We start from the raw sequence: 25755 nt of genomic DNA on the forward strand, positions 1-25755 counted from the left end.
CTTCCCCTGTTTCCATGTGCCTGTCCGTCATTTCCTCTTTTCTGTGTTTCTGTTACCCCATTTATATGAATCCAAGCTTCTCTCTGCCGACTCCCTCTTTCCTGCCATGACTGGTCCCCTTGGTCCTCCCACAGGTTCCTCCCACACCCATTCAGCTCTAACACCTCACACAAGTCTTTGTTTCTTTTTTTTTTTTTTAAGTCTTTGACTTTTCTTTGCTCTGTCTCTTTATAGTCAATGAGGGCTCAAAGCTTCTCAGTTCTTCCTGTCTATTGTATTCTACGTTTGGAGTGAATTCTCTCCTTTCGCTCAGCCTCTGCCCAGAAAATAAAAGGGTCTAAAAGTAGTAACAGGGAACATTGGCTTCATTACTGCCAGGGGAAAGGCAAAGGAATCACCACTCACACCCAGTGATATCTTTTCCCTCTACCTTACACAGGATTCATACCTTAGTTGAACAGGAAATGTGTGGGGATTAAACATTTATAGAAAATAAGTGGTGGGAACACCTGGGTGGCTCAGTTGATTAAGCATCTGACTCTTAATTTCAGCTTAAGTCATGATCTCAGGGTTGTGAGATTGAGCCCTGTGCTGGACTCCATACAGGGCAAGGAGTCTGCCTGGGACTCTCTTTCTTCCCCTCTGCCCCTCTCTGCTCACAGGCACTCACTCTTGCTCACTCTCTCAAAACAAACAAACAAACAAACACACACACAAACAGAAAAGAAAGAAGAGAAAAGAAAAGGTGTTTGTCGCAGAAAAGAATCTGTAAACATCTCTTAGGGACTGAATGCCAAATGCATATATTCTTAGACCTAAAATTAGTTTCAAGTCTAATAGACTGATTCCAAGCTCTCCTACTCCACAGCCATTCTGATAAAGTCCCAATCCCATCTCATTTGTTTCCTTTCCTTATGTAAATAAGACATCACAAGTGCATACTGTACCGAATCACATATTATCTAGACAGGACCTTCTGAGAACTGAAATGTGGGTAGAAATCACCTTCATATTTTTTCACATGTATTGGACTCCTATGGTTTTAGTGCTGGTCTGATATTTGCATCATCGGCTGTAGTTAGGAGAATTTAAAATTGTTACTGGACTGAACTGTTGATAAACCTGGTGTAGGAATTTAAGATTTGTCTGCTTTAGCTCATACTCATATTGCTACTGATACATGATTGTAAGGTTTACAGTTAGACACTTGAAAAATTCAACTTGCCGTTAAGCTGTTAGACTGTGTGTGTCTCTTTTGTAGAAATGAATTGATTAGAGAGGAACCCTGAGGTCTGTTGGGAGAGCTTGGTGGGGCAAGGGGAGGAATGGTGATGGGAGCAAAGGGGTATTTTTATTCAGCAAGGTTTTGATGTCAAACAGAAAGGCAATCACAGATGGTGTCTGATTACTGTTGGATTATTGCCAACAACTCACAGGTAGCTACTACAGAAAATGAAACAACTGTGGCACCTGTGGGAACTTCATTCACAAGCCCCAGTGCCTTTCACGGGATCAGGATTATGTTCTGTGTCACTGTTGCTGATTTTATATATATGAATGTACATATAATACATTTTATATAAACATATATGTGGATGCATGTGTGTCATTCCAATACTTGAATGTGTTGAATAGGTGCACTCACCAGAACATATTTCCATCCTGTAAGATGGCTTCATGACACAAAATGACTTTCCAACTTTCCAAAAAAAGTAAATTTCTCTCTGAATTTAAAATTTGATTTCAATTTCTTTACAAAATTAACTTCCCAGGCAGCTTCCAGTTAATTCACTCAATCACTCATAACTATGTACTGATGACCATCCCATTCACATTTACAAAAACACGTCAATTAATGTTGAACAGGACTACTATGTAAGTCTTAGGCCAAGAACTTGTTTGAACATGGTGTCCCTTTGTTGTCACCTACAAAAGTGACAGAGACTCATTTTTTTGCTAAGTAAAGGGTGCTGATTGGCAATTGATGTCTAAGTACATTGACAGCCTCATAACTCTGGGTTTGCATCTTGATGATCTGTGATTCTCCAGCTTGACAATGTCTTCACAATTTCCCTGACAACCGGATGAAAATTGAAAGTACTTAAACAGCCAGTTGTTCGTCCATCACTGTTAACTAAGTCAGCAGGTGTCTGTTGGAACACAGTGGACTTAAATAGTGTCAACCTTAGCATGTTGGATTTTTTAGACCGTGAAAAGAAAGGGCATTCACTGCAAAAAAGAAATCCAGAGTCCTAAGATGTTCTCTCGAGTTCATGGGAGCCATGTCTAAGCAAAAATAACAATAGCAAAGCTCCCTTTCATTTCCATGGAAAGAACAAACCCACTGTTACTACATTTCAGGGAAAATGAACATTAAACCATGAAGACTCTTCCAAAGCGAAGAAGACCAGTCTAGAAATTGAGGGCCAGGACCAGACTGCCTGGGTTTGAATCTTGACTCTGTCTTACAAGCAGGTGTGTGTCTTTGCTGTGCCTGGGTTTATCTGTCAAGGGGTGATAAAAATAGTACCTATATTGTATGGTCACTTTAGGATTAGACAAGTTAATACATAAAGTGCTTGGGAGAAAACCTGGTGCAGGAAAAGTATATATAAGTGTTTGCTCCTGGGATGATGGTAGGCCAGGCACTTTATATTCATGATTGCAGTCAATTCCTTCAGGTAGATAGTGGTTATTATTATCTTCATTTTCCTGATGAGAAAATGGATCTCAGAGGAGAGGAGTAATTTTTCCAAGTTCACATAGTGGGAGAGTGCTTGAGCTGCCATTCATACCCAGGTCTTTGTAGTACCAAGCCATCTGTTCCCACTGGTGAAAAACAAATAGCTAACTAGCTAGCTGGCTGACTTTTTCACATTTCAACTAGTTCTCTTTAAGAGGGTCATGGCCAGACATGGACAGTTGCCTCAAAGATGCCCCATCGGCTCCCTTCCATCCCCTTTTCAGCGAGGGGAGTCCCCTAGCTCAGGGGCAGCCAGCTCTGTAGGGGAGCTGGGAGCAGATGCAGTGATCACAGAGCCCAGGTCCCAGACCACTTTCTCTTCTCTATTATCAGACAGGCTCTCTGCAGTGGTTGCCAGTCAGGGTGTAGGATCTGCTTGCTCTTTCCCTTTCAAAATGTTTTAATTTTTTCATACCATATTTAATATTTTATTGTTTCTTGTGGATGAAAGGAGAAAAGCTTGTCCTGAAAAATATATAACTCCTCCTTCCACAGAAGAGATCCATCTTGGAGCAATGTTCACAGCCGGTGCTGCCAACTTCAAAAATAAATGGTTCTGATATCTTCAGAAACCAGATTTTCATATTTGTTCTCTGAAGAGCAGAGGGTACATTTTTAATAAATTTCTAGTTGTGATAAATCCCAAAAAGAACAGGCGGAAGCCAGGGAGGGAGTGCAGTGGCCTAGGAGCCACCTGGGTGAGTAATTTGCCTATATAAACAGGAGCACTGAGGAAGTCTTTTGTAAGTGGCTCAGCTCATTTTCACTGGGTGACTTCCTTTTCTATTATCAGCTCTGATCTCAGAGAAGGGGCTTTGCTTGCAATCTAGACCTGGCAGGCTGTGGCACAGAGCTATCCAATCCAACCTCAAATCTAAATCAAAAAGGTAGATACTCATCTTCTCCATCTTATCACAGTATGTTAAGTATGACATTAACATAGCTTGGACGTATTTTTTTGTGGCAAGGCACAGACCTTGGAAGTCCTTCTGGTTTCATTTCTTATGCACAGTGACTGAATACAGATTAATTTGTATGACTAATCGAAGCATATACACTTAACGTCAAAGGCAATCTCTTGCTGCAATAGTTAGGGCTGTTTCAGTGTGATCGGGAGCAAGAAAGAGCTAGAGGAGTTAAGTTAGCTATAATAGAAAGAAGCAGCAAATTTCATTATCTTACCTCTCTCAAACTCATCCATTATGCATTTAGTCCAGCTGTCCACTGTAGGTGATTGGAGCAAGTAGCCTCAAAAAGAACCCCTTAGGTAAGTATTTTTTTTACTGAACTGCTGCTTGAACCTTGTGAAATCCTCTGGGGGTACTCCTTCACCAGGGGCAGTGCAAGCATCTCCATATCCCGGGATGGATTAAGGAAAAGGGAGGAGGGACACACCCACAGAATGTCCATCACAGGGGCTCTGGGCAGGCAGACAAAGGAAACGGTATGATGGTGCCATCTTCCATTTTAGGGGTAATGTTGATGGAATGTCAAACTCTTTCCCAGCCAGAGAACCTATGTACAGAAGAATGTGGAACAAGGGTCCCAGTTCAATCCTCTCTGCTCTCCTGCCCCCTACACACTAACTGGTTGGAACTCCGGGTGTGCCCCGAGGATCACATTCCCCTGAAATGCCAAATGCTAGAAGGTCTTTCTCAGTTCCCAGACCCGAGAAAGGAAGATGTGCTGGATATTTTCTTTTGACCTTCTAGATCTACTTTCCATCTTCTCTCCTCTGCTCTGTATCCTGGGAGATCGACAGTGTACAGATGGCATGGATGGGCTCCTTTGCCCTCTGGCTTCCAACTGTGCTCAGTCAATGGAAGGCACCAGTGAGAGAAAAGGACAGAAAATAAATGAGATTAGGGCCTTTATTTCCTGAGCTTTTCCACCTGGGATCATGGCAATTTGGCTAACATCCTTCTACCCTAAGCACAGCTCCTGTCTGCCCCAACCAGCAGGCAGAGATTGACCTCAGAAAGAACACCTTCCAACTCTTCCACTATGGCCAAAGAAGAGGAAGCAGAGATACATATGGATGCAACTGTGGGTAGGAGTGGCAGGAAATGGAGAGTTCTCACATGATGGTACCCTTTCACTGTGCATGTATGGAGGAAGGATATAAAGACATTCCTGATGCACAGGAGGAAAAGGTAGTGGTGGAGAAGGCTAGAGAGGCATGCAAGAAGTTGGAGAGCATTGACTCAGAAAATGTATCTGAGATACAGATACTTGGAGGTCAGTACAGATACAGGTCTTGGAGACTGCATGAAATTAGAGAACAGGAAATTGCAGTGGCACCAACCTTCATGTGTAGCACTTAGAACTCTGTGAGTGGGCATGGAAAAGGCACCTTGTTGGAAATCTGTAAAATTATGAGTCTCCTGGGTATTCATGAAATGAAAGGAGGACACTGAGAATCGAAGACTTTGGCAAAAGAGTGACTGAAGAAATTTTCGCCGTGGTCATAATGAGACCGAAAATGATGTAAGAAAGACAAATAAAGGAACAAGGAGAAGAGATGGCAAAGAAACTGAGGAACAGGTGCAGGGAGAATAAGAGACTGAGGGAACTGACTGGAAAGTGTGAGATTTGGTGAGAGGGATGTCATTTCTGGTGATGACAAGTTTTAGGATATGATCATGGAAATAGGGTGGAGGTCTTTAAGCTTGAAAAGTTCACAAAACAGGAAGGATTTTTCATCTAAAATGCTACCAAATTAGATCAGAAGACTGTTGATGCATGCATAAGTCTTCACTAACTTTGAACAAATGAGGGGTAGCGGGTTGATAGCAATGAGAGAAGGTGGATGGTATTAGCTTCAAACAAACCTGTTCGGTGCATAAAAGGGTGGATTGCTGGTCTCTGTGAAATAGTGGGGAGTAGGAGAATGCCCACACTGCTCCTAACTCTAAGATATGTGAAGAAAGATCAGCTACCCCTCCATAAAGCTTGCAGGGAAGCAGAACTTTCAGGGGAGGTCAGTTTTCAGCATAGACCACACATGAAAAAATATTTCATGATGAGGTCAAGAAAAGAGGAAAATCCATTTATGAATCTGGGGGATCTTGCAAAGGATTAGGATAGAAGGGATTAGGGAAAGTTGGATCGAAAGATGACCAGAGTAACATATGCTTTGCCAATAGCCTTTGTAGAGGTGCAAAGCATGATGGGTTTGATTAGCCTTAAGTGGCACCAAATGACCTACTTGTAGCAGCATCCAGGTACTGGGAAGGGGGTAAGGAGAAGAGAACATGCCCAGTTTTCCCTGGAAGAAGTTAAACCAGATATGGTTGACCTTTAATTCCTAATACAGACATGGGGGTTAACTAATTTTAATTTCTCAAGTCCTTTCCTCATTGGTTCTCAAATTTTTTGGTCAAAGGACCTCTTTATACTCTTAAAAAGTATTAAGGTCCCCCAGAGTTTTCTTTGTATGGGTTAAATCTATGTACATTTGCCATATTAGAAATATAAAATGAAAAATTGTTAAATATTGGTTATTATGTCATTTTAAAATAACAATAATAAGCCCATTTCTTAATACAACTAACATTTTTTAACAAAAATTAATTTATTAAGAAAAATTTATTTCAGTGTGAACCTGTGCATTGTCTATAGGATACGCTTCTGGGTTATCAAACTCTAAACATTTTCTTTAAGCTATTTAGTAACTCTGTAAATTATAAATGTAGACATGCAAATTCTGACCTGATAAGGATTAGATTGGAAAAACCTCTTTTGCCTCCAGTTATAATTCATTTCAATACACCTTTGCTCCATATAAATTTGAGTTAAAGTTTTATTTATTTATTTATTTATTCATTCATTTATTTATTTACTCACTCTTTGTCATATCTGTCTGGCTCCTTTGTCAATTAACAAGTGGAAAAAGATCCTTAACCTCTGTTCATTTCCACATATGTATGAAAGTCATGATTTTACTTAATTTTTTTGAAAATTATTTCTTAACAAAGTATATTTCTAAAAAAAAATTAGTGAGAAAAGTAGAGTTGTTTTATGCTTTTGCAAATCTTTTTAATGTCTGGCACAATAGAAGGCAGCTGGTTTCCCAAATCTGCTTCTGCATTCAATCTGCCATAGATATGTTGTTTTACTTAAAGTATGAAGAAAATCTGGCCTCACATGGATATGTAGTTGGAAGAGGGAGGAGTATTTTAATACCTTTTTCAGATAATTGTGGGTATTCTTGTTAATACTCTATCAAAACTTGCCAAGTTGTCATTTTTTAAAGGTTAGTTGCAATGTGGAATCTAAAACCATTTCAATGAACTTTTCTACTCTATGAAATTAAAAAAATTACTTGTCTATTTTTCATTCTGAAAGGATCTTTACCCATGAATGATTTTCTAACATCATGCATTGGTCATTGGGAAAACACTGGTTTACTGAGTTATTCATATCTTCCAAATGTTGACCTATCTCATATAATATTTTTAAAAATCACATTGTTAATATCACCACCAATCTAAAAAAAATCCTGAAATATTAAGAATCTGTCGAACTTAAAGGTTAATATGTTTTCCAAAATCCTAATTTTCACTTGCAAGCTTGAATTTTATCATTAGTAAGAAATACAGTCCGTTGTTTTCCATTAGAGACAAGCTCACTCACTCATTAAAAAAAAAAAAAATATTTCCCAAAGATCTACATAAGTTGAAATAACCACAGTTTGCTCATCAGCCAGGCATTCAGGTAAATTGGCATTTCACAGAAAGTGGCCACTCCAGCTTACAACTCAAATATTGCACAAGTGCTTTCCCTCAAGATAACTGCCATATTTCAGTATGCAGTAGAAGTACCTTGTGTGTACTTCTCATTTTCTCACACAGGCTGTTCAAAATACTTATACTCAAGGATTGAGATTTAAAATTAATAATTTTTTCTGATTCAAAAAGGACTTCCTCAGATGAAATTGGCATTTTCTTTTACTGTGAGCGGATGGAAAAGAAGAATCCAACAACTACTAGTTTAGTGCTGTGCCCTTGGTTCATTGTCAGGCACCATGAAACTTATCCATGATTGCTTTCCATCATTAGTACAAATATCAATATAGTAGATAAGCAAACAATGTCTTGACATTATTATAAAAGTAGTTTTTCTCCTGTGGACCCCCTGAAAGAGTATCAGGGACCTCTAGGAGTCCACAAATCACACTGTGAAAACCATGGCCTTACCAGATGCTCTTGTGTGTCTCCTTTCCTAGAGGAGCTTGTACTTCTCTGCTAGTGTGTAAGCTTCTTTAATTTCTCTTCCTCTGGGGCTTGACATAAATTATCAATAAATGTTTGTTGGAAGAAATTCACCAGAGTGAAGGCAAAAGACAGGGTGCTCATCTGTACCTGAAGAAATTGGGCAAAGTTTGAAGATAACATTAAAGTAGGTTTTAGGGGGGTTCCCTGGGTGGTTCAGCAGCTTAGCACCTGCCTTCAGCCCAGGGCATGATCCTGGAGTCCCAGGACTGAGTCTCAGGATCGAGTCCCACATTGGGATCCCTGAATGGAGCCTGCTTCTCCCTCTGTCTGTGTCTCTGCCTCTCTCTCTGTGTGTCCCTCATGAATAAATAAATAATAATAAAATCTTTAAAAAAATAAAAAATAAAGTAGGTTTCAAAGGGTGAAAAGGATTCTGACATGCGGATCTTGCAGAGAATAGCACTGTGTGTAGAAAGAACACAATACATATGTGAGAATTTTGCCATGTTGAGTTGATTTGACAGATGAAGACAGACATTGATCATGATGTTAGAAATGTGGACCTGGTATTCAACACACATTTGAGTTAGAAGACAACTGAGAATCATCAAAATATTGGTATTAGTAAGAACCACAACAATGGATGTGATTTCATAGGAAAAGTCTATAGAGTGAAGGACAATGGAAGATGGGGGAGGATGGAGAGGGTGATGCAATCTTTCACAAATCTGCTTTAAACGTGGTCAGAGAAAAAAATGCCAGAAAAGGTATCTGAGAAAGAACAGCCAGAGATCAGGTTTGGGATTTAGGAAAGTAGTGTCTTGGAATTAAAGGTGGAAAGAGTTTAAGGAATAAAAGAGTGTCTCAAATTTTTTTCTAGATAGGTCCCCTGAGGCAAAGGAAACAAACCAAAAAAAAAAAAAAATGATTGGGACTATATCAAAATAAAAAGCTGCACAGCAAAGGAAACAAAGCTGAAAGGCAATCTATAGAATGGGAGAAGGTATTTATAAGTGACATATGCAATAAAGGGATGTATGCAAGATAAAAAAAAAGAACTTATACAACTTAACACTCCAAAAAACCCCAAATAATTCAATTAAAAATGCGTAGAAGACATGAACAGCCATTTCTCCAGAGAACACATATAGATGGCCAATGGACACACAAAAAGACACTCAACATCATTCAATCATCAGGGAAATTCAAATCAAGACTATAGTGCAATATCACCTCACATTCATTGGAATGGCTAAAATCAACAACACAAGAAGCAACAAATGTTGGCAAGGAGGTGGAGAAAAAGGAATACTCATGCACTGTTGGTGGGAATACAAACTGGTGCAGCCACTCTGGAAAACAGTATGGAGGTTCCTCAGAAAGTTAAAAATAGAACTACCCTAGATTGAGCAATCTCACTACTAGGTATTTATCCAAAGAATACAAAAACCCTAATTTAAAGGTATACATGCACCTCTATATTTATAGCAGCATTATTTAGAATAGCCAGAATAAAGAAACAGCTCATGTCCATCAATTAAAGAATGAATGAAGATATGAGGTGTGTGTGTGTGTGTGTGTGTGTGTATAGACACAAAGAAGACGTGAGATGTGTATATATATATATTATATACACATATATGACTAATATTCCATTATATATTTCATATATATAATATATACATATATACATATCTGAATAATATCTCATTATATTGGAATTTTCCATTATATGGAATATTATTCAGCCATAAAAAGAATAAAATCTTGCCAATTTGCAATGACATGGATGGAGCTAGAAAGTATTATGCCAATGAAATAAGTTGGTAAGAGGAAAACAGACACCATATGATTTCACTCAAGTGGAATTTAAGAAACAAAACAAATGAGCCAAGGTTAAAAAGAGAGAGAGAGACAAACCACAAAACAGACCATAACTGTAGAGAATAAACTTAGGTTACCAGAGGGGAGGTAGGTTGGGGAGGGGTGGGTGAAATAGGTGATGGGGATTAAGGAGTACACTTATGATGAGCACCAGTGATATTTGGAAATATTAAATCCCTATATTATATACCTGAAACTAATATTACGCTGTATGTTAACTAACTGGAAATAAAATAAAAACTTAAAAATAAGATTTAAATAAAATAAATAAAAAGAACCTGAGGGAAATTAGTATTAAAAGCTGTCGATGAGAGTAGGTAATGATGAAATGTTTGGTGGCCTTTGCTTGGATGGTTTCATGTAAATGGGTAAGGATAGAACATACAGAGAAGGATCTCTAGAAAAAGAGATGGTAAAATTAAAGAAAGGAGGAGATTCTAGGCTAGGCTCCAAAGCACAGTGAAAGAAATTAGATTTCTGTTGGAGAAATGATATCTTTTCTCTGAGACTGGAGATAGACATGGGAACAGATCATTAAGTTTGCATGTGTAAAGAAAGTTGAAAAATTTCACCCCTAGTATCCCCTATTCTCTCTATGAAATACAAAGAAAGTTTTCTTTTGAGAGTGAAAGTGATATGGGCATAGAAAGTATTCTAGCCAGTTTACCTAGCACACTGATCCCAGGGCAATAGCATCTTTTCTAACATTTGGCTGGGAGTGGTGGCAGCACAATTCCAAGGAAGTGGGATGGAGGGGGAAGGGAAGGGAGACAGGAATGGAGTACGAACAAGTATGAGAAGGTATATTACTGAGATGGTTGTTGCTTGGTACCAAGTGCAACTGATTAAGTGACACCAGAGGTCCATCTTCGGAAATATGAAATGTGAAATATTGCAGGACAGTCCAGGGAAGGAACGAGAATAAAGAGATAAGAATTTTTTCAGTAGCTCCTATCTCCATTGGTCAGAGTTTTGCTCCAGAGAGTGTTAACCCCCACTGCACTACGTTCATGAATATCTGGATGCCTAGCAGGTCTCCAGAGAAGCCCTGGGGCAGGACATGAGTTACTGTGCCTGTGTGAAGATGGCATACCTGCATTACTCTCTAAGTCCATACAAAGCAGATCTTTGCGTGGTATCTGGGGCAAAACTAACAGTTCATGGCCCACAAGAAAGGTAAGGCCAAGAAGTTCTGGCATTAGGTGTAAAAGGTGTCTGAAACAGCAAGTTAACATCATGCTAAGACTTTAAAAGTCTATAGCTCCTCAAGAACAAGAATTTTTAGTAGCTCTGAAGGCACATTGGATGCCAACACTTATACAGGCAATAATTTTGCCAGGTTACATTATTTTCTCCAACAATGTTCAATGACCCCAATATAAGAGGAATATAATTAAGTTATAAAGTTTAGACTGAAGATTTCTGGGATAAGATTAGAAGGTAAAAAGAGGTGAGGTTGTGGGTGAGTAATGGATTGAAGTGACCAATCATAAATTTGGACATGGTGAAGATAGGCCAAAAAGGTTAGAGAAGGGGACTGGAATTCCTAACATATTTGGAATCTAGTGTAAGTGGGAATGAAAGAATACACATGGAAAGATATGAAATTGAGATCATAGAATAGCATATTGGAATTTGCTGCTTTGGAAGGGAGATATTTTGGAAAAATGAAGAACCATTCATTTTGATTCCACTCAAGAGTCATGGGAATTAATTCATCAAGTAGAATTAGAATGAAAATTCCATTTGACTTCATGTCAAGGATGTTGGATGTATCAACCCCATGGTAGCCTCTCAGGATAATAAGAGAAGAAGAAATGAAATGAAGAAACGATGCAATATGCCAAAGCTATCAGTGAATATAGGAAAGTGATTTTGGTAGACCCAGTGACAAGAAAGAATTGGAGGTAGCATTCATCCATTCTATGGTCTAGCAGTACTGAGTATCAATAGCTTGTGGGGCACTGACCTAGGTTCTAAGATCACAAAGATGAGCAAAATAGTCCCACAGTCTAACAAGGAAAACCAATGTGATAACAACAAGTTATGTGTTTTAATGAAGTCATATACACCATACTCAGGAAGTCATAGTGGTTGATACAGAAATTAAATTTTGGAAACTCATTTAGAGTTTACAAGCAAAAAGAGAAGGAAAGGAATTCAAAGTAGAGGGAAGAACATAGTCACAGCTACTCACTGAGAGATTCAGCAGAAAGAGACTAAGAGCCATAAATGAACTTGATCATTCTGAGGACTTCAAAAATACATTTAGTATGTGTTGTGTCTTGTGTAGAAATTCTTCCAAGTTTTTCATTTTAATTGCAATGTACAGATTTATATGTGAATGTGTTATCTAATCAAAAATAATTCACACCTTCAGTTTGTTTATTTTCTCAGCAGTCACATTTTTAGCTCCCAGGAGATTACGGAAGATTTTTACTGGAGCAAGTCATTACAAGATCATCCATCTTGCCTCCAACCTGGGGGTGTGATAGGAGATCACAGGTCTCGGCAAGACAAAGACTGAGCACTCTGGTCCAGGATCAATAAATTATAAGTGCCCAGTCTAGAGTACTGAAGACTAGCAGAGGAAAGTCATAAATGAAAATCAAGAGTATTTTCTTTAGAATTGTCTACTTACTTGAAAGGATATATTCTGGTTGCTTCCTCTTTCTTTTACCGCTTTGGAAGGAAGATTAACTCATTTTATTTTTATGGCACTGGTTGCACTTCCAATTTTTAGAGAAGCAACAAAAAATGGAAATAGCCTCATAAACTATCACTGGCCCTTTAAAATCATCCTGTGGATAAATGATCAAATGATAAGGGCTTTGAAGTCTTTTCTTCTGCCTACAAACAGTCATTAGCTGATGTGCTACCCAACATCACTCTCCTACATTCAGTTCTAGAGAAAACAGTAGGGTGCCTGGGTGGCTCAGTGGTTGAGCATCTGCCTTGGGCTCAGGTCATGATCCCGGGGTCCTGGGATTGAGTCCCACATCGGGTTCCACACAAGGAGCCTGCTTCTCCCTCTGCCTATGTCTCTGCTTCTCTCTGTGTGTCTCTCATTAATAAATAAATAAAATCTAAAAAAAAAGAAAAGAAAAGAAAAAAGAAAACAGTGGAACATAGGACAGATGAGAGAGTACAACTGGGTTATAGTATTGAGCTAGATACCAGCCCAAGGGGGCTAAGCTAGGTTCTGCATATGTGACTATGCTAGGTACTGGCTATAAGCAAATTTTTGTCTTCCCTGATATTTGGTTTCCTATTCTGTAAAATTAGGCCTGTGCATAGTTCTGGTGGGGTAGATCTGGAATCCCCAAGGTCAAAGAACTCAATCAGCAGGGACACCCTTACAGAGCTTTGACACTCTTAGAGCATCCCCTGGAGCTATACCCAATCCTGCAAGGACCTTTCCAGCTTGCTCCCTGACTGTGGTTTGCCTGGTCTTGGATCTTCCACTTAGCTGCCATATCACCTGCCTGCATGTCCCTCCATCTCCTTCCCCCAGGAGGCTCCATGGATTTCATTATATCCTCAAAGGCACCTGGGAACCAGAAAACTAGCCCTCACCATCAAAACAACAGGTTTCCAACCTAGAAGCATGGGACTAGGCAGAGAAAAAATAAGTCTAGTTAGTCAGATTATTTAGTCAGATAGTTCTTTTAAAGGACCTTGAGGATACTTGAGGTCCAGTTAAAAACCAAGAATTCTCAACTATGAGAAGTTAGGAATCTTGTCCATTGCATTTCACTATGTACAAAAGCAGTTGTACTATTCTCAACAATGTTGAAGAGTTATTTTGTTACTAAATCATAATCTGTCTTCCAGGAAATATATCTTAATTCAAGCAAAAACTTGTAAACAATTTTCTATAAGCTAGGAGAAAATTGAAAGGAGATTCATTCGTTGGATCTCAGGAAACACCTGGCATCATGCATTGGACCTCGTATCATTGGTCAAGTGAATCCAAATAAGGAGACTACTTTTAGGATGTGATCGTTAACATGCTTTTTCAGGGATGCAATCTCTCATCCTAGGAAGGTAGAGGAAAAGTAAATGATTCAAGGAAGGCTCTCCAAGGACATACGTTCTAATGATTTCTCAGGAATATTTCACTTCAGACAAGCCACTGACATTTACACCTCTGTTTTCTCACCTATGAAACAAGAAGTTTGTACCAGATGAGTGCTTCTCAAAGTATGGCCATGAACGCCCTATACAGAATCATCTAGAATTACTATTTAAATTGCTATCTCAAAAACATTGCACTAAAGGAGAAAAGTTAAACACAAAAGGCTGCATGAAGCATAATCGCATTTTTATGGAATTCCAGAAAAGGCAATATTGCAGGAAAGAAAGCAGCCTGCTGGTTTGGGGGAGTGGGGGTCGGCAGGTACAGGTAAGGGCAGGAAAAGGAGATGGATTGCAAAGGGGTACAGAGAAACTTGGTAGGTTAACAACAGTTGTATGCTGTGATTGTAGTAGAGGTTATGTGTCTGTGTACAATTACCAAAATTCATCACACTGCACACCTCAAGGGAGCGATTTTACTCTATGGAAGTTATAACTCATCCCCAAAATTTCAAATTCCTGGGCCTTATCAGAATCTGAATTTTTAATAAGCTCCCTCAGTGAATGTTTTATTCACTAAAATTTGGGAGCTACTGAGTTTAATAATTTATTCATCCCTTACAAATTTAGGATTCCATAAAATTCCAATCTGGGTGACTGTGGCAAAGTGTTCCTTAATGTCAAAGATACATGGCAAAGGATAATTTTAGCTGTTAATGTAGACTATGAAAAATATGAACGACTAAGAACTGTAGAAGTAAAAAAGATTTTTTTTTGGAGGACACCTGGGTGGTGCAGTTGGTTATGTGGCTGCCTTCGGCACAGGGCTCAGGTCATGATCCCAAGATCCTGGTATATGTGCTGCCGAAGCGAGCACAAGATCCCAAGATCCTGGGATGGAGCCCCACTCAGCAGGGAGTCTGCTTCTCCTTCTGCCCCTCCCCCCCCACCCTCATGCTTTCTTTCTTTCTCTCTCTCAAATAAATAAATAAAATCTTTAAACAGAAAATTTTTTTGAGCTTAGCAAAAACCTCTATCAGGAGGACAGATTTAGAAGAAGACCTAGAGGAAGGATTTCTCGTGTGGGTTAAGCGGTCATAACACCTGGCCCAAGCCTGGGCAGAGTCCCTTTGCCTCTGGCTACATCTGCTCACTCTTGCAATTTACAAGAATGCAGGCTTTGAGAGCAAGATGAGCCAAAACAGGCACTAGTATAATTTTGTGATGCCTACCAGCATCGTTCTCATTCCTGCTAGTCTGAGTTTTAAATAATTTTAATAAACAAATGAATCCCTTTCCAAATCTCCAAGGCCTCTTTTACTGTTAGAGAAATTAATGCAATGGCCTCCTGAAGTCCTTGGAACACTGCTCACCCTCAGAAGAACTGAGCAAGGAGGGGGCTAGAGTTCTGCTCTTCTGCTACTTGTGTGGATTATGACATCATCCAAGTTCATTGATTGCATTTCTATCTACCTTTCCATGTGGGACCATGCATTATTCAGAATATATATATATATATATATATATTTATTTATTTATTTATTTATTTTTCTGATAATCCAAAACAAAATGTGCTCACCCTCTGGAGCAGCGCCCTGGTGTGTGAGATCACATTATTGATGGCTAACTCCTCTCCACTCCTGGGGAGGGACCACAGGCTGCCAGCTGTTGCCTGGAAACAGCCTCCGTGTGGGAGGCCATGAGAAGATCCAAAACCCAAAGAGGATTTCAACATTCAGAAGACAACAAATGAAGGGGTTCCTCAACAGGCAAATAATATAGAAAGAAAGAATGCAGGAATGCTAAGATGGGAAGCTATGAGCTAGGAAGGACCAGGCACAAAGGCACAAACATATTGCAAGCCTTTATGGCCAGCAGAGTAAAGAGGAAGCATGGAGTCACTCTTCCTGCCCCCTTTGCTGCCTACCTGCTTGCTCTTGCCCTCTTTCCCTCTCCAGTCCTCTCTCCTTGCCTCCCTCCCTCTCATCCCTGATGCAACATTTAAATGAGCACATTTTACACAGATCCAGAAGGAGGCCAGAGAAATGCAGTGAATATGAAAGACACAGCTCCTTTGGAGGACCCTATACCCTGTGAGAGCCTGACAGCTAAACAATGACAATCAGGCCTATATAGGGCTTTAATTAAACTAAGTGCCACAGGAGCCCAGAGGAGCAAATGCCTCGCTCTCTATAGGAGACCTTTCTTACCTTACACTCGTGGTCCTCATCCAGGGGATGTGGTCTCTCAGTGGACATTTGGCAATGTCTGGGGACACAAATGGTAAAGGACCAGGTGGCAGGAGTAGGAGAGCCTTCCGATAGTAATGTAGGTCTGACAGCTGGAAAAGGAGAGAGGAAAGGAGGGTGGATTGAATAGGAGGAGCCACAGACCACAGCGCGGCCCTGTAAAAGTCTTGGTCAGGTTGAGGAGAGTGCATGCTGCCCATCAGAACTGGCCTATATCAGGCCCTTGGCTAGTGCACCCACCACGCTCATTGGCTGGGGGCCACCTGGGAAGACTGTGGCCTTGGCACAAAGGTGGTGGTGGATGCAGAGGTACGGCCTGCTGCAGAAGCTGTTAGGTAACAATGCTCCTCATGGAATGTTCTCCCTTGGGGGAGCTGAGTATATAACTCTCTACGGCCACCACGAATAGACTGTGACTCTGTTTCGGTCACTAAACAAGATTCATTATAGATCTCCATCTTCCTTCCAGAAAGCAAGGCAACTACACATTGCATTGAAGGAGGAGAACGCACAACAACTGCACATTTTCTCCCTAAAGCCTTTCTGTCCTTAAAGCTGTGGGCCTGAGCCTTTGTTAGGTGTTATCTATACAATCATAGAAAAGAGATTTGTCTTTTTGTGTCCCGAATCAAGTGAATAAATGTTGCGATTTTTTGCCACTATGAGACCACAAATTAATGTTAATAAGAGGGGTCAGAACACACACACACGCACACACACATACACACACACATTCTCTATAATACCTGCTACCTCCACAGGGCATTGGCTTTTGGTTTCAGAAACCACCTTTCCGTGCATGGCCTGTCACCAAATGAGCAGCTTCCACTCCAGGATTCAGGATCTTTCAGCTGTTTGAAGACTCTTCTCTTGGCAAATAATGGGAAGCAATACAGGAAATATCAGATACTTGGTGTCATGTTATTGGGAAGAATACAATGAGGCAGTGAAACTCCTTGACTAGTTTCAGTGTCTCTTGGCATCTTGATTTTTGGCAAGCCAAAAACAACATCACATGGGGAGCCATCTGCCTTCTGTGCTTGCCCCTTAAGAAGAAAACATAGTCCTCCTATTATGTTGTCGTTGATTGCCCTGGAGCCTAATGGGTTCCTGAAGAATGCTGTGAATACACTCAAAACCAAAATCTGTGGTCTCTGCAACCTGACATGCTGTCTCTGGGATTGATGCAATCTGCACTCGGTCACAAAGGTGACCCCTATTGTCACCAGCTATTTGCTACTGGACCATAAGGAGCCACTCCAGTGTTGTGGATTAAGAATCAGATGTGGAATATGCTGCAGTCCCGAGTGGAATTTCTTAAAACCCAACTGCCAAGAGTACCCCCTTTGAAATAGGAGAAGGGAGAAGGTAAAAGGAAGAAAGAGAGACTGTTTATAGGAGCTGTTTTGTTCACGTCTCATCATTTTTTTGTATGACATTTTGAGGAAAGTGAGCCTAGCATTACACCTCACAGTGAGAATGCTCTAGTTCACACCCAGTTTCAGGAAATTGGAAGAGAACAGAAGCAAGCTCATGGTATTTAGAAAATCCTATCACATTAATTCATGGAATTCTCAAAGGGAAATGACCCCATATCAGGTACTTTCCTTTGGGGAACACCACACACGGGTAGTTTATAGGAAAAGTCCTGTTTCCAGTTCTCATGTACCAGAAATAGCTAGAGAGCTAAGGAAGTGGGAAGCTTCTCATATTATTACTTTTCCAGAGGATTCAGCATATTTATTTTATCTGGAGATGATTTCAGGAAAAAGACAAGTTACCGCACTATGCCTCATCAATGTCAGAAGACCTATCATACACAAACACTCAATAATGACTTTAAAAAGTGATTATGAACTAGTTCATTTCTCAATGCAGCACACACTCTAGTAATAATCCAAATTGCCTGTGACTTATGGGTATATTTGGCAACAACCACTAGTTCCCACTGTAGTGTGAAATTAACACCACAGACTGTAGCTGTGGCATTTATTGAGCACAAGAGAGCTGATTATAGCCTCATAAATTCAAAAGCAACCTCTGCTATTACTTAATTAGAATCAGTATCTATGCATAAATTACAGTAGCAATAACTAGTACTGTTATGGTTAAAGATTTGTCAGCTTCCTTATTATACAACAACCCCTTATTTTTCCACATAAACCTATAATTTAGGGAGGTTGTAAGTTGTCTGTAAAAATGGTTCAGAGGGGAAAATTGGCACATGGTATCCTGGAGGCCACTGGTGTTTTGTTTCTAAGTAAATATTTAAAATATTAATCTTGTGCTGTTGCTTTAAAAAAAAGAAGAAGAAGAAAACCACTAGGTCCCTAATACCTCCCAAGTAATAAATTGTTCTGGCTACACATGCATGTTTTTTATAGTACAAAACTTTATTTAAAAATAAGTGTTGTCTTGGCACTTTTCCTCCTATAATTGTTTTATTTTTAACATTGTTGTAAACTTTATACACATAAGGCACTCCTAATGAACATTAGATTATGACCTTCCAAATCCATTTTTATTCTTTGCTAATGTGTATAATACTTTTATATAGTTGTAATCATGTGCACATTTTCTTTCGGGTCCAGGTTTTTAAATTTTTGGCTTAACATTTTTTCAAACACATGTGAACCATATCAATATAGTCCATACATGGCTCAGTACCCTATCAGATCAATCTTCCAGAATACTTCAGAAAGATAAAATCATCATAGTCAAGTAATATTTTTGCGTCATGCAAATATATATTCCAGCCTAAGAGGTAATTTTGAGCCATAGGAAGAGCCAATTGTGATAAATCTATCAAACTATAAAACTATTTTGGGGAAATAGTTGATTGAGAATGTGGAAGAGGTCCATGAAATAAAATGAATTCATTTTTTTACATTATCCTGTGTTTTTAAATATCGCTTGGCTAAATTAATAATTCTTCAACTGGATGTTTTCCTACTCTGTAGATGCTACCTATTTCATATACAGAGTTCGAGCCACATCATTTACAAAGTAGGAAGTTGCATATAAAGAAGCAGACAGCTTTCTTTCTACTTTTAATCACAGTCAATAATCTTTTTATTCTCCAAATGGAGATAGTCTAGCCATTAGCAGTACAATATTTTTTAAAATCACATCTAAAAATTTTTTTCTCTATACAACTTTTTTTTGAGATTTCAATTGAAGTAATCTCTATACCCAATGTGGGGCTTGAACTTACAACCCCAAGATCAAGAGTCACACACTCCACTGACTGAGCCAGCTAGGTGCCCCAGTACAATTGTTTTAAAATACATTAGGCTAATAATTTAAAATATGGGCCATACTATTGCCAATATTAATTATCATTATTGCTGTTATCATCCATCCCAACAAATGCTTTCCATGCCTTTACTTGGTTGTGTGGTGTGGGTGTGGTGTAGGTAATTTAATGTGGGGAACATAAAATAAACAAATATTTTTTTTCTCCACATTAAGAAATAATCATTACTTATTTGAGGCAAATGAAAAGGTAAACAGATACTTTGCAGCCTTTGCTTGATTGTCACCAGGCATAGATAGTACAAAACTTAAAAAAAAAAAAAGTCAGGGGCAAGTTTGAGCAAAGGAATCCAACTATTAATATCACAGTTCATCTGCTTTGCTATATAGGGTGTATATCTGCTTCCAAAACTCAAAACTAGGCTGACCCACCCACACAACATACAGATGACAGCCAGCAAGAATGGGCTTCTGGATATTGTATCACAATATCCTGATGCCTGGACTCATGAATTTGGCTGCTGAAATGACAGAATTGGGTTGGCTCTGTTTAATCCCATCAAATACTTAGAAGCTGTTATGATGATGAGTGGAGGAAAATATTGCTGGACAACGGCAGTCATAATAAGTGCGTGGGTACAGAAATGCAGAGAAATTACTGTAGACAAGCTCCATTTATCCAGAGGGAGGGCAGCATGTGGAATTCTGTCTGCATGGAATAATTTCTGGGTTTCTGGTATGACCTTGCAAGTGAAAAAGAAGGAAGAGAGGTTTCTTAGTTCATATTTTATGTTAGAAGTCATCACTTAAGACATTGAAGGACAGTATAATTGCAAACAGTGCTGGAGGTGTGGGGTGGTATATTTTAAGAAATCTAGACCATCTTAGTTTTGGAGGGAAAGTTAGAAGTTTAAATCTCATCCAACTTCCCAGTCAATAAAATAATTACATATATTTCATTTGTAGTAGTGTTTGCTGTATGTATAAAGGGTGAGGGTAGTACGTTCATATAAACCTGTACCCATAAAATTTCCCCCTTTTACCTTCTCCTTTCTCCTGATCTGCTGGGATATATGTGAGGACACCAATGGCAGATCCCCAGAGAAGATAAGACAACTGAACATAATAACAGCACTGGGGTGGGACGGGGGTTGTGAAGAACAAGGGAGAAAGAAACCAAGATTGGGAAGAAATTCTTCACAGACTAGGACTTTGGAGAGACACGGGAAAGAAGACATTCTTGAAGAAGGTTTATTGTGTGGTGTGCTATGTAACCTCAAGGGACTGCCAAGAAAGATTTTCCTCCCTTAAAGTCTGGTTTCCAGTCAGATTTCTGTTCCTACTGGGGATACCAGCAAGCTAGGATGGACCATAAGGACTGCATATGGGTTTATATCTTAGAATGAATGGGTTTGGGATCTTTTGCTTTGCACATATTTTGGCAGGAAGACACATTAAAAAAGAATATGAGGGTACATGGTTTTGGAGGAAAGCATCCGGTAATGTCCTTTACTGTATGGTTGCCAGAGTTAGCAATTAAAAATATAAGATGTCCAGTTAAATTCGAATTTCAGATAAACAACAAATGATTCTTAACAAAAGTCTGTTCCAAATATTGCATGGGATATACTAAAAAATTCATTGTTTATCTGAAATTCGAATTTATCTGAACACTATATTTTCATTTGCTAAATCTAGTGATCCTACCACAGGGTGGAATCAAAGATAGGCGTATCAAAGGTAGACAAGAAGGGTGTATAATGGGCAAATTCTGTCTTCTCTGTTTCTAAAATCAGAATGTAGAGGTGCCTGGGTGGCTCTGCCTTCAGCTCAGTTCAGGTCATGATGCCAGGGTCCGGGATTGAGCCCCTTGTCAGGCTCCCCACTTAGCAGGAGTCTGCTTCTCCCTCTTCCTCTGCCCCCTCCCTCCCCACTGATACCCCCCTTTGTGCTCTCTTTCTCTTGTTCTCTCTCTCAAATAAATAAATACAATCTTTAAAAAAATAAAATAAAATGTAAGTCTAGTAATGTTTCCAGTTCTCTCTCCAGTTTGAAAAAATTAAATCTTTTAAAATAGGGAATATGAATGTTACTAAGTAGTAGGCACCTGGTAAGAAGAATAGCATGTTAATATGAAATGATGAAGGCCCGAATGCATACAATTTTTGTTTTTTTTTTTCAAAAGCTGATTCAATGCAGTTTATCACCAAGAGCCATAAAAGCTCCAAATGATTTTCTAATTTATATAAGATTCTTTGTGAATTTGCCTAAGTATACATCTGCATTTATTGAATTTCCAAATCCACAATATACTAGGAGAATTGGTTTTCATGTCAACTTTCATGTCCTTTACTGAGGGACTCTTATTTTTCCTTATTTTTAATAAAGCCAATTATGTGATAAAGTCCAATAAACATTGCTGCAGAAAATGGAGAAATAGAGATATTTTGTATGCCTTCTAAGGTACGTGGATTAATGCTAACCAACCACAGCCAGAAGTATCCCTTCTGGTACCTTATTACTGAAGATATGACATAGAGAAAATGAACTATTAAAAGATATTGCCTTTGCTCCCTTGGTTCAAGAATCATATTGAATTCATATTCATTAAGTAGCCACAAAGTGCACCAGGCTGTGTTATATGGGATGTGAGTGTCTTTTAGGTGATGACACTGTCTCAAGGAGCACTTGGCCCATGATATTTCTGCATATCTAAAACATTTTTTCATAAAGCTTCAACCTTAACTAATACTACTATTTTTAAATTGATAATAATGCTTGCCATAAGTTAGGAATGATGGTTTTTCCCTCGTAACAAGGAGATATCAATTATATATGCTATTGTCAGAGATGGCAGTTTGATTTTTACTGTCAAAGGGGCCAAATACCACTACCTTTTATGAAACCCATTTCCCTTTGCTGTCAAATGTCCCCATGCCTTGAAACTCAATGTAGCAGCCAATCACTGTTTTGTGTATACTTCCTGCAGGAGTAATAATAATGATGATCATGATGGCTAATAATAATAAAAAATAATACAAGAATGAAGGTGATGAAGGTGGTGATGAATGATGATAATGCTATCAATAGCAGATACTATTTTGGTCTACTCAAGCTTACCTTCCCACCATTCTTTTGGTAATTGTACCTCCTATCCTTTGGGAACTGCTGTCTCTTTCCTATAGTTTTAGTGAATGTATTAATTACACTGTGCAGCATACTCACATGCATGCATATATTCATGTTGCAGAGATTAGCTCAGCAATGATCAAGTGACTCAAACCAGACCAACCTGAGTTTTAGGAATTTGTGGTTTTTTGAGTTTGCCTTTCAAAGACATGGCAAGACATTTTCACCAAGACTGAGAGAAAAATATGTTCTCTTTCTTCTGGAGTTGCTAAATTGAGATTATGAAGACTTAAGATTGTCTCTTTGTCCCCATTTAGTCACTCATTTGCAGTGGGGATCATAAAACAAATGGACATTTGGGAAGAAGAGATGACACTCTCAGAGTTACTGGCATCTCCAAGACCAGTTCTTTACTTCAATGTCCCATCCTAGCCCCATGACACATGAACCAATAAATTCCACTTTTTCTTAAGCTAATTTATGGATGATCTGATATAGCTATCATCTATCAAGAATTAATTCAGTGCTCTAAATCATGTGTTGATATGAAATATATATGTAACCTTGTGGATTTATATCCATATCCAAATTCTATGTTACAAGTGGCAGCACACCATTATAACCATTATTCTCAAAACACATAACACATTGGATAAAAAAAATAATTAAAAAATAATTCTTTTTTCCAGTAGCCTATTTAAAATGTACTAGTGAAAACACCTATTTGGGAATTTTTCCATCAAGTTCTCAGAGAAGATTTTAATTGGCTAGACTTGGGTCATATACTCATACCCAGAACTCTGGCCCCTAGGTAATGAGGCCATTCCTATTATCAAGTCACATAGAATAAAAATAGGAAGGGTGATTCCCTAAAGAGATGCTGGGAACATCAAGAAAATAAGTGGATCAGTATGACAGTATTGTTTCATTTATTCTTCTTCTCATCCTTATAAAGTAAGATCTACTTTTATTTTATAGATTAAAAAAAATAAAAACAGCCTCATAAAAGTTCAGTCACTTGCTCAAATAGCTTGGATAATAAAGAAAAGTTGGATTTCAAATTCAGGCCTATCTGATTCCAAAGCTCCCTCTCTCTGTTCCACCATGATACTGTTCAGGAGGGTAATGGTAGGAGGTGCCGGGCTTCACTAATACCTGATTGCCTCTGGTGGCTGCAGCAAAGAAACTGGTGCATGGAGTGAACATTTGGGAAGAGTTTGCTCATGAGATTTGGAACCAATCATTTTCTGTCCAGAAAAGTAACTAAGGTCACTACATGGAGGAAGGACTTTAAATTGGTGCCTAATGAGGACAGGCATGAAGAACAGAGGCATAAGGAGACTAGGTCATCAGATAGACAGGCAGGTACTAATCTGGTAATTGGTGAGGTGAATGGGTAAAAAAAAAGAAGTAGGATGAATCTAGGCAGCCCCTAAGGAATTTAACTCAGGACGAAGTTATAAGCACAGTGCTTCCTAAGATGATCCTCAATGGTTTCTCCCTTTCTGAATAAATTTTCATTTATTTTCTCTTCCTAAAGTTCTCTAAGTGTTCATTTCCCAGAAAAGTCAAGAGCAATCATCCAAAAATGGTTTTACCATATTTAATCAGGGATGGAGCCCAAGACCCACAAATCAAAATGTTAGACTTGTAGTTGCTGGAGGCAGGAGAGAAACCTGGAAGGTAGTTAGGCCACCAGGGCAAAGAAGACAAGTGGGTGGAAGAGGTGGGCCAATGACTGTTTACCAAATAATAGGATAGTAGTCCCATATTTTAACAATCAGTAAAGTCATCCTGGGTGCTTGCCTGCTGACTAGAGTCTTTGACTTTACCCCTTTCCTCATGAAAGCCAGTAACCAGCAGCTACTTTTCTTTGCAACCTCCTACTTCCTGCCGCCAGGGCTCTTGGGAGGCTGGTCTACCTGGGATAGAAAGAGGTTGTAATCAAAATACACGAATGTTCATCTGTGACCAAAGCAGGTTCTTAATATTTTCTAGACATGAAGGCATTTCTCTGATGTTTGTTCTCATTAATCTTGCCTTTTGCTCAGAATATCTGTCTCCATATTTCACTAGGGGCTGAAGTTGAACAAAAGGCTTACACCAGATGCTCATACTTATCTCTGGCTTGTGTACTTGAAAGGAAAACCTTCCAAAGGAAGCAGTCTCTACCAGGACAAGCTGTTGGAGGAGAAAATGAAGCCTGAAAGGTTGAAATGAAGGACAGAAGTACAGGCAGGTGCCAGGAGGAAGAGTTAGGATAAGAGATGGAAAGCAGGTACGTTGGTTACAGTTAGTTGGTACAGACAGCAGGTCATGCCTGAGTGGATTAGAAAAATCAGTAGTGTATAGAATCCGGGATTTATAAAACAGAATCAGGGATGCAGGAAAGTATCTAGAAACCATATTTTTAGGTCCTCAGTGGAAGCAAAGAGGTAGAGATATTGCACAGGTGCCATGATATTTTATGAGCTGAGCTGTGGACGATGTCGTGTATCAGCCTCCAATGCACTTAAATTTTTGATGTTCATATAGGTCTCCTCCCAAAAAAGGTGGATGAGGTCAAATTGAATTAGAGTAGATTGGATTGGAATGGATTGGACTAGACTGGATTGAATTGAATTGAGTTGACCTCCAGTGGCCGAAGAGACAGGCAGTTCCCAATAACCCAAACCAGAGAGTCAGAGAAGAAAAATCATATAACTTTCCACACTCTGAGAACAGGTTGGAAGGGGAAAAAGAAAACATTTGATTTCTTAATCACAAGATTTGGCCCCAAGCATCTTGTGTTTAATGTCTGAAAAGACTATCTGGTTTGCCAACTTCCTGTTTTGCACGACTGCCCAAATGGGTTACAGCTGTTCAGTTTAAAAGCTCCTGACTCCAAACCAACTACATATCTTGTTCTCGTGATTTGAATGCCATACGAATCTTTATGTTCCTTTTGGGGGAAGTTTCATATCTTCCCTTTCAGAGGTTGACTCTTCTTCAAGAGCCAGAGTCATATAGGTCCCCAAATCTACTCTAAGACCATAAGAGCAAGTCACGGTAGAATCCTTTAAGGCTTCCACTTCCAGCACCTGCAGAGACACGTACCCCAGGATCTCAGAATATGTCTGCACAAGGACAATCCAACAATATGTTCAGGAATGAGCCGAGGTTCACCAGAAATAGAATGGAAAAGCCTTTCCAGCTTTGGTAA

The 25755-nt window shown here is 39.2% G+C and overlaps 1 protein-coding gene across 3 annotated transcripts in view; it reads right to left on the reverse strand.

Annotated features, from left to right (window-relative positions):
• Positions 1-25755, reverse strand: part of LOC144318991 (uncharacterized) — a 282618-nt gene that overhangs the window by 69570 nt on the left and 187293 nt on the right. Inside the window, exons 1-3 of one of the 3 annotated variants that reach the window (XR_013384932.1) lie at positions 16410-16497; positions 16131-16261; positions 7942-8106 (exon numbers count right to left, since the gene is read on the reverse strand). Coding sequence is in view for 2 of the 3 variants with exons in the window: in XM_077906643.1 (XP_077762769.1) it covers positions 8097-8106; positions 16131-16261 (141 nt within the window). In the remaining variant the exon portion in view is untranslated. Of the gene's footprint in view, positions 1-1302; positions 4550-7941; positions 8107-16130; positions 16262-16409; positions 16498-25755 lie in introns of those variants that run through there. The other 2 variants (XM_077906649.1, XM_077906643.1) reach the window with 2 other exon arrangements.

Source organism: Canis aureus, chromosome 1 (assembly GCF_053574225.1).
Source record: "Canis aureus isolate CA01 chromosome 1, VMU_Caureus_v.1.0, whole genome shotgun sequence".
In the NCBI taxonomy this organism is placed as follows: Eukaryota; Metazoa; Chordata; class Mammalia; order Carnivora; family Canidae; genus Canis; species Canis aureus.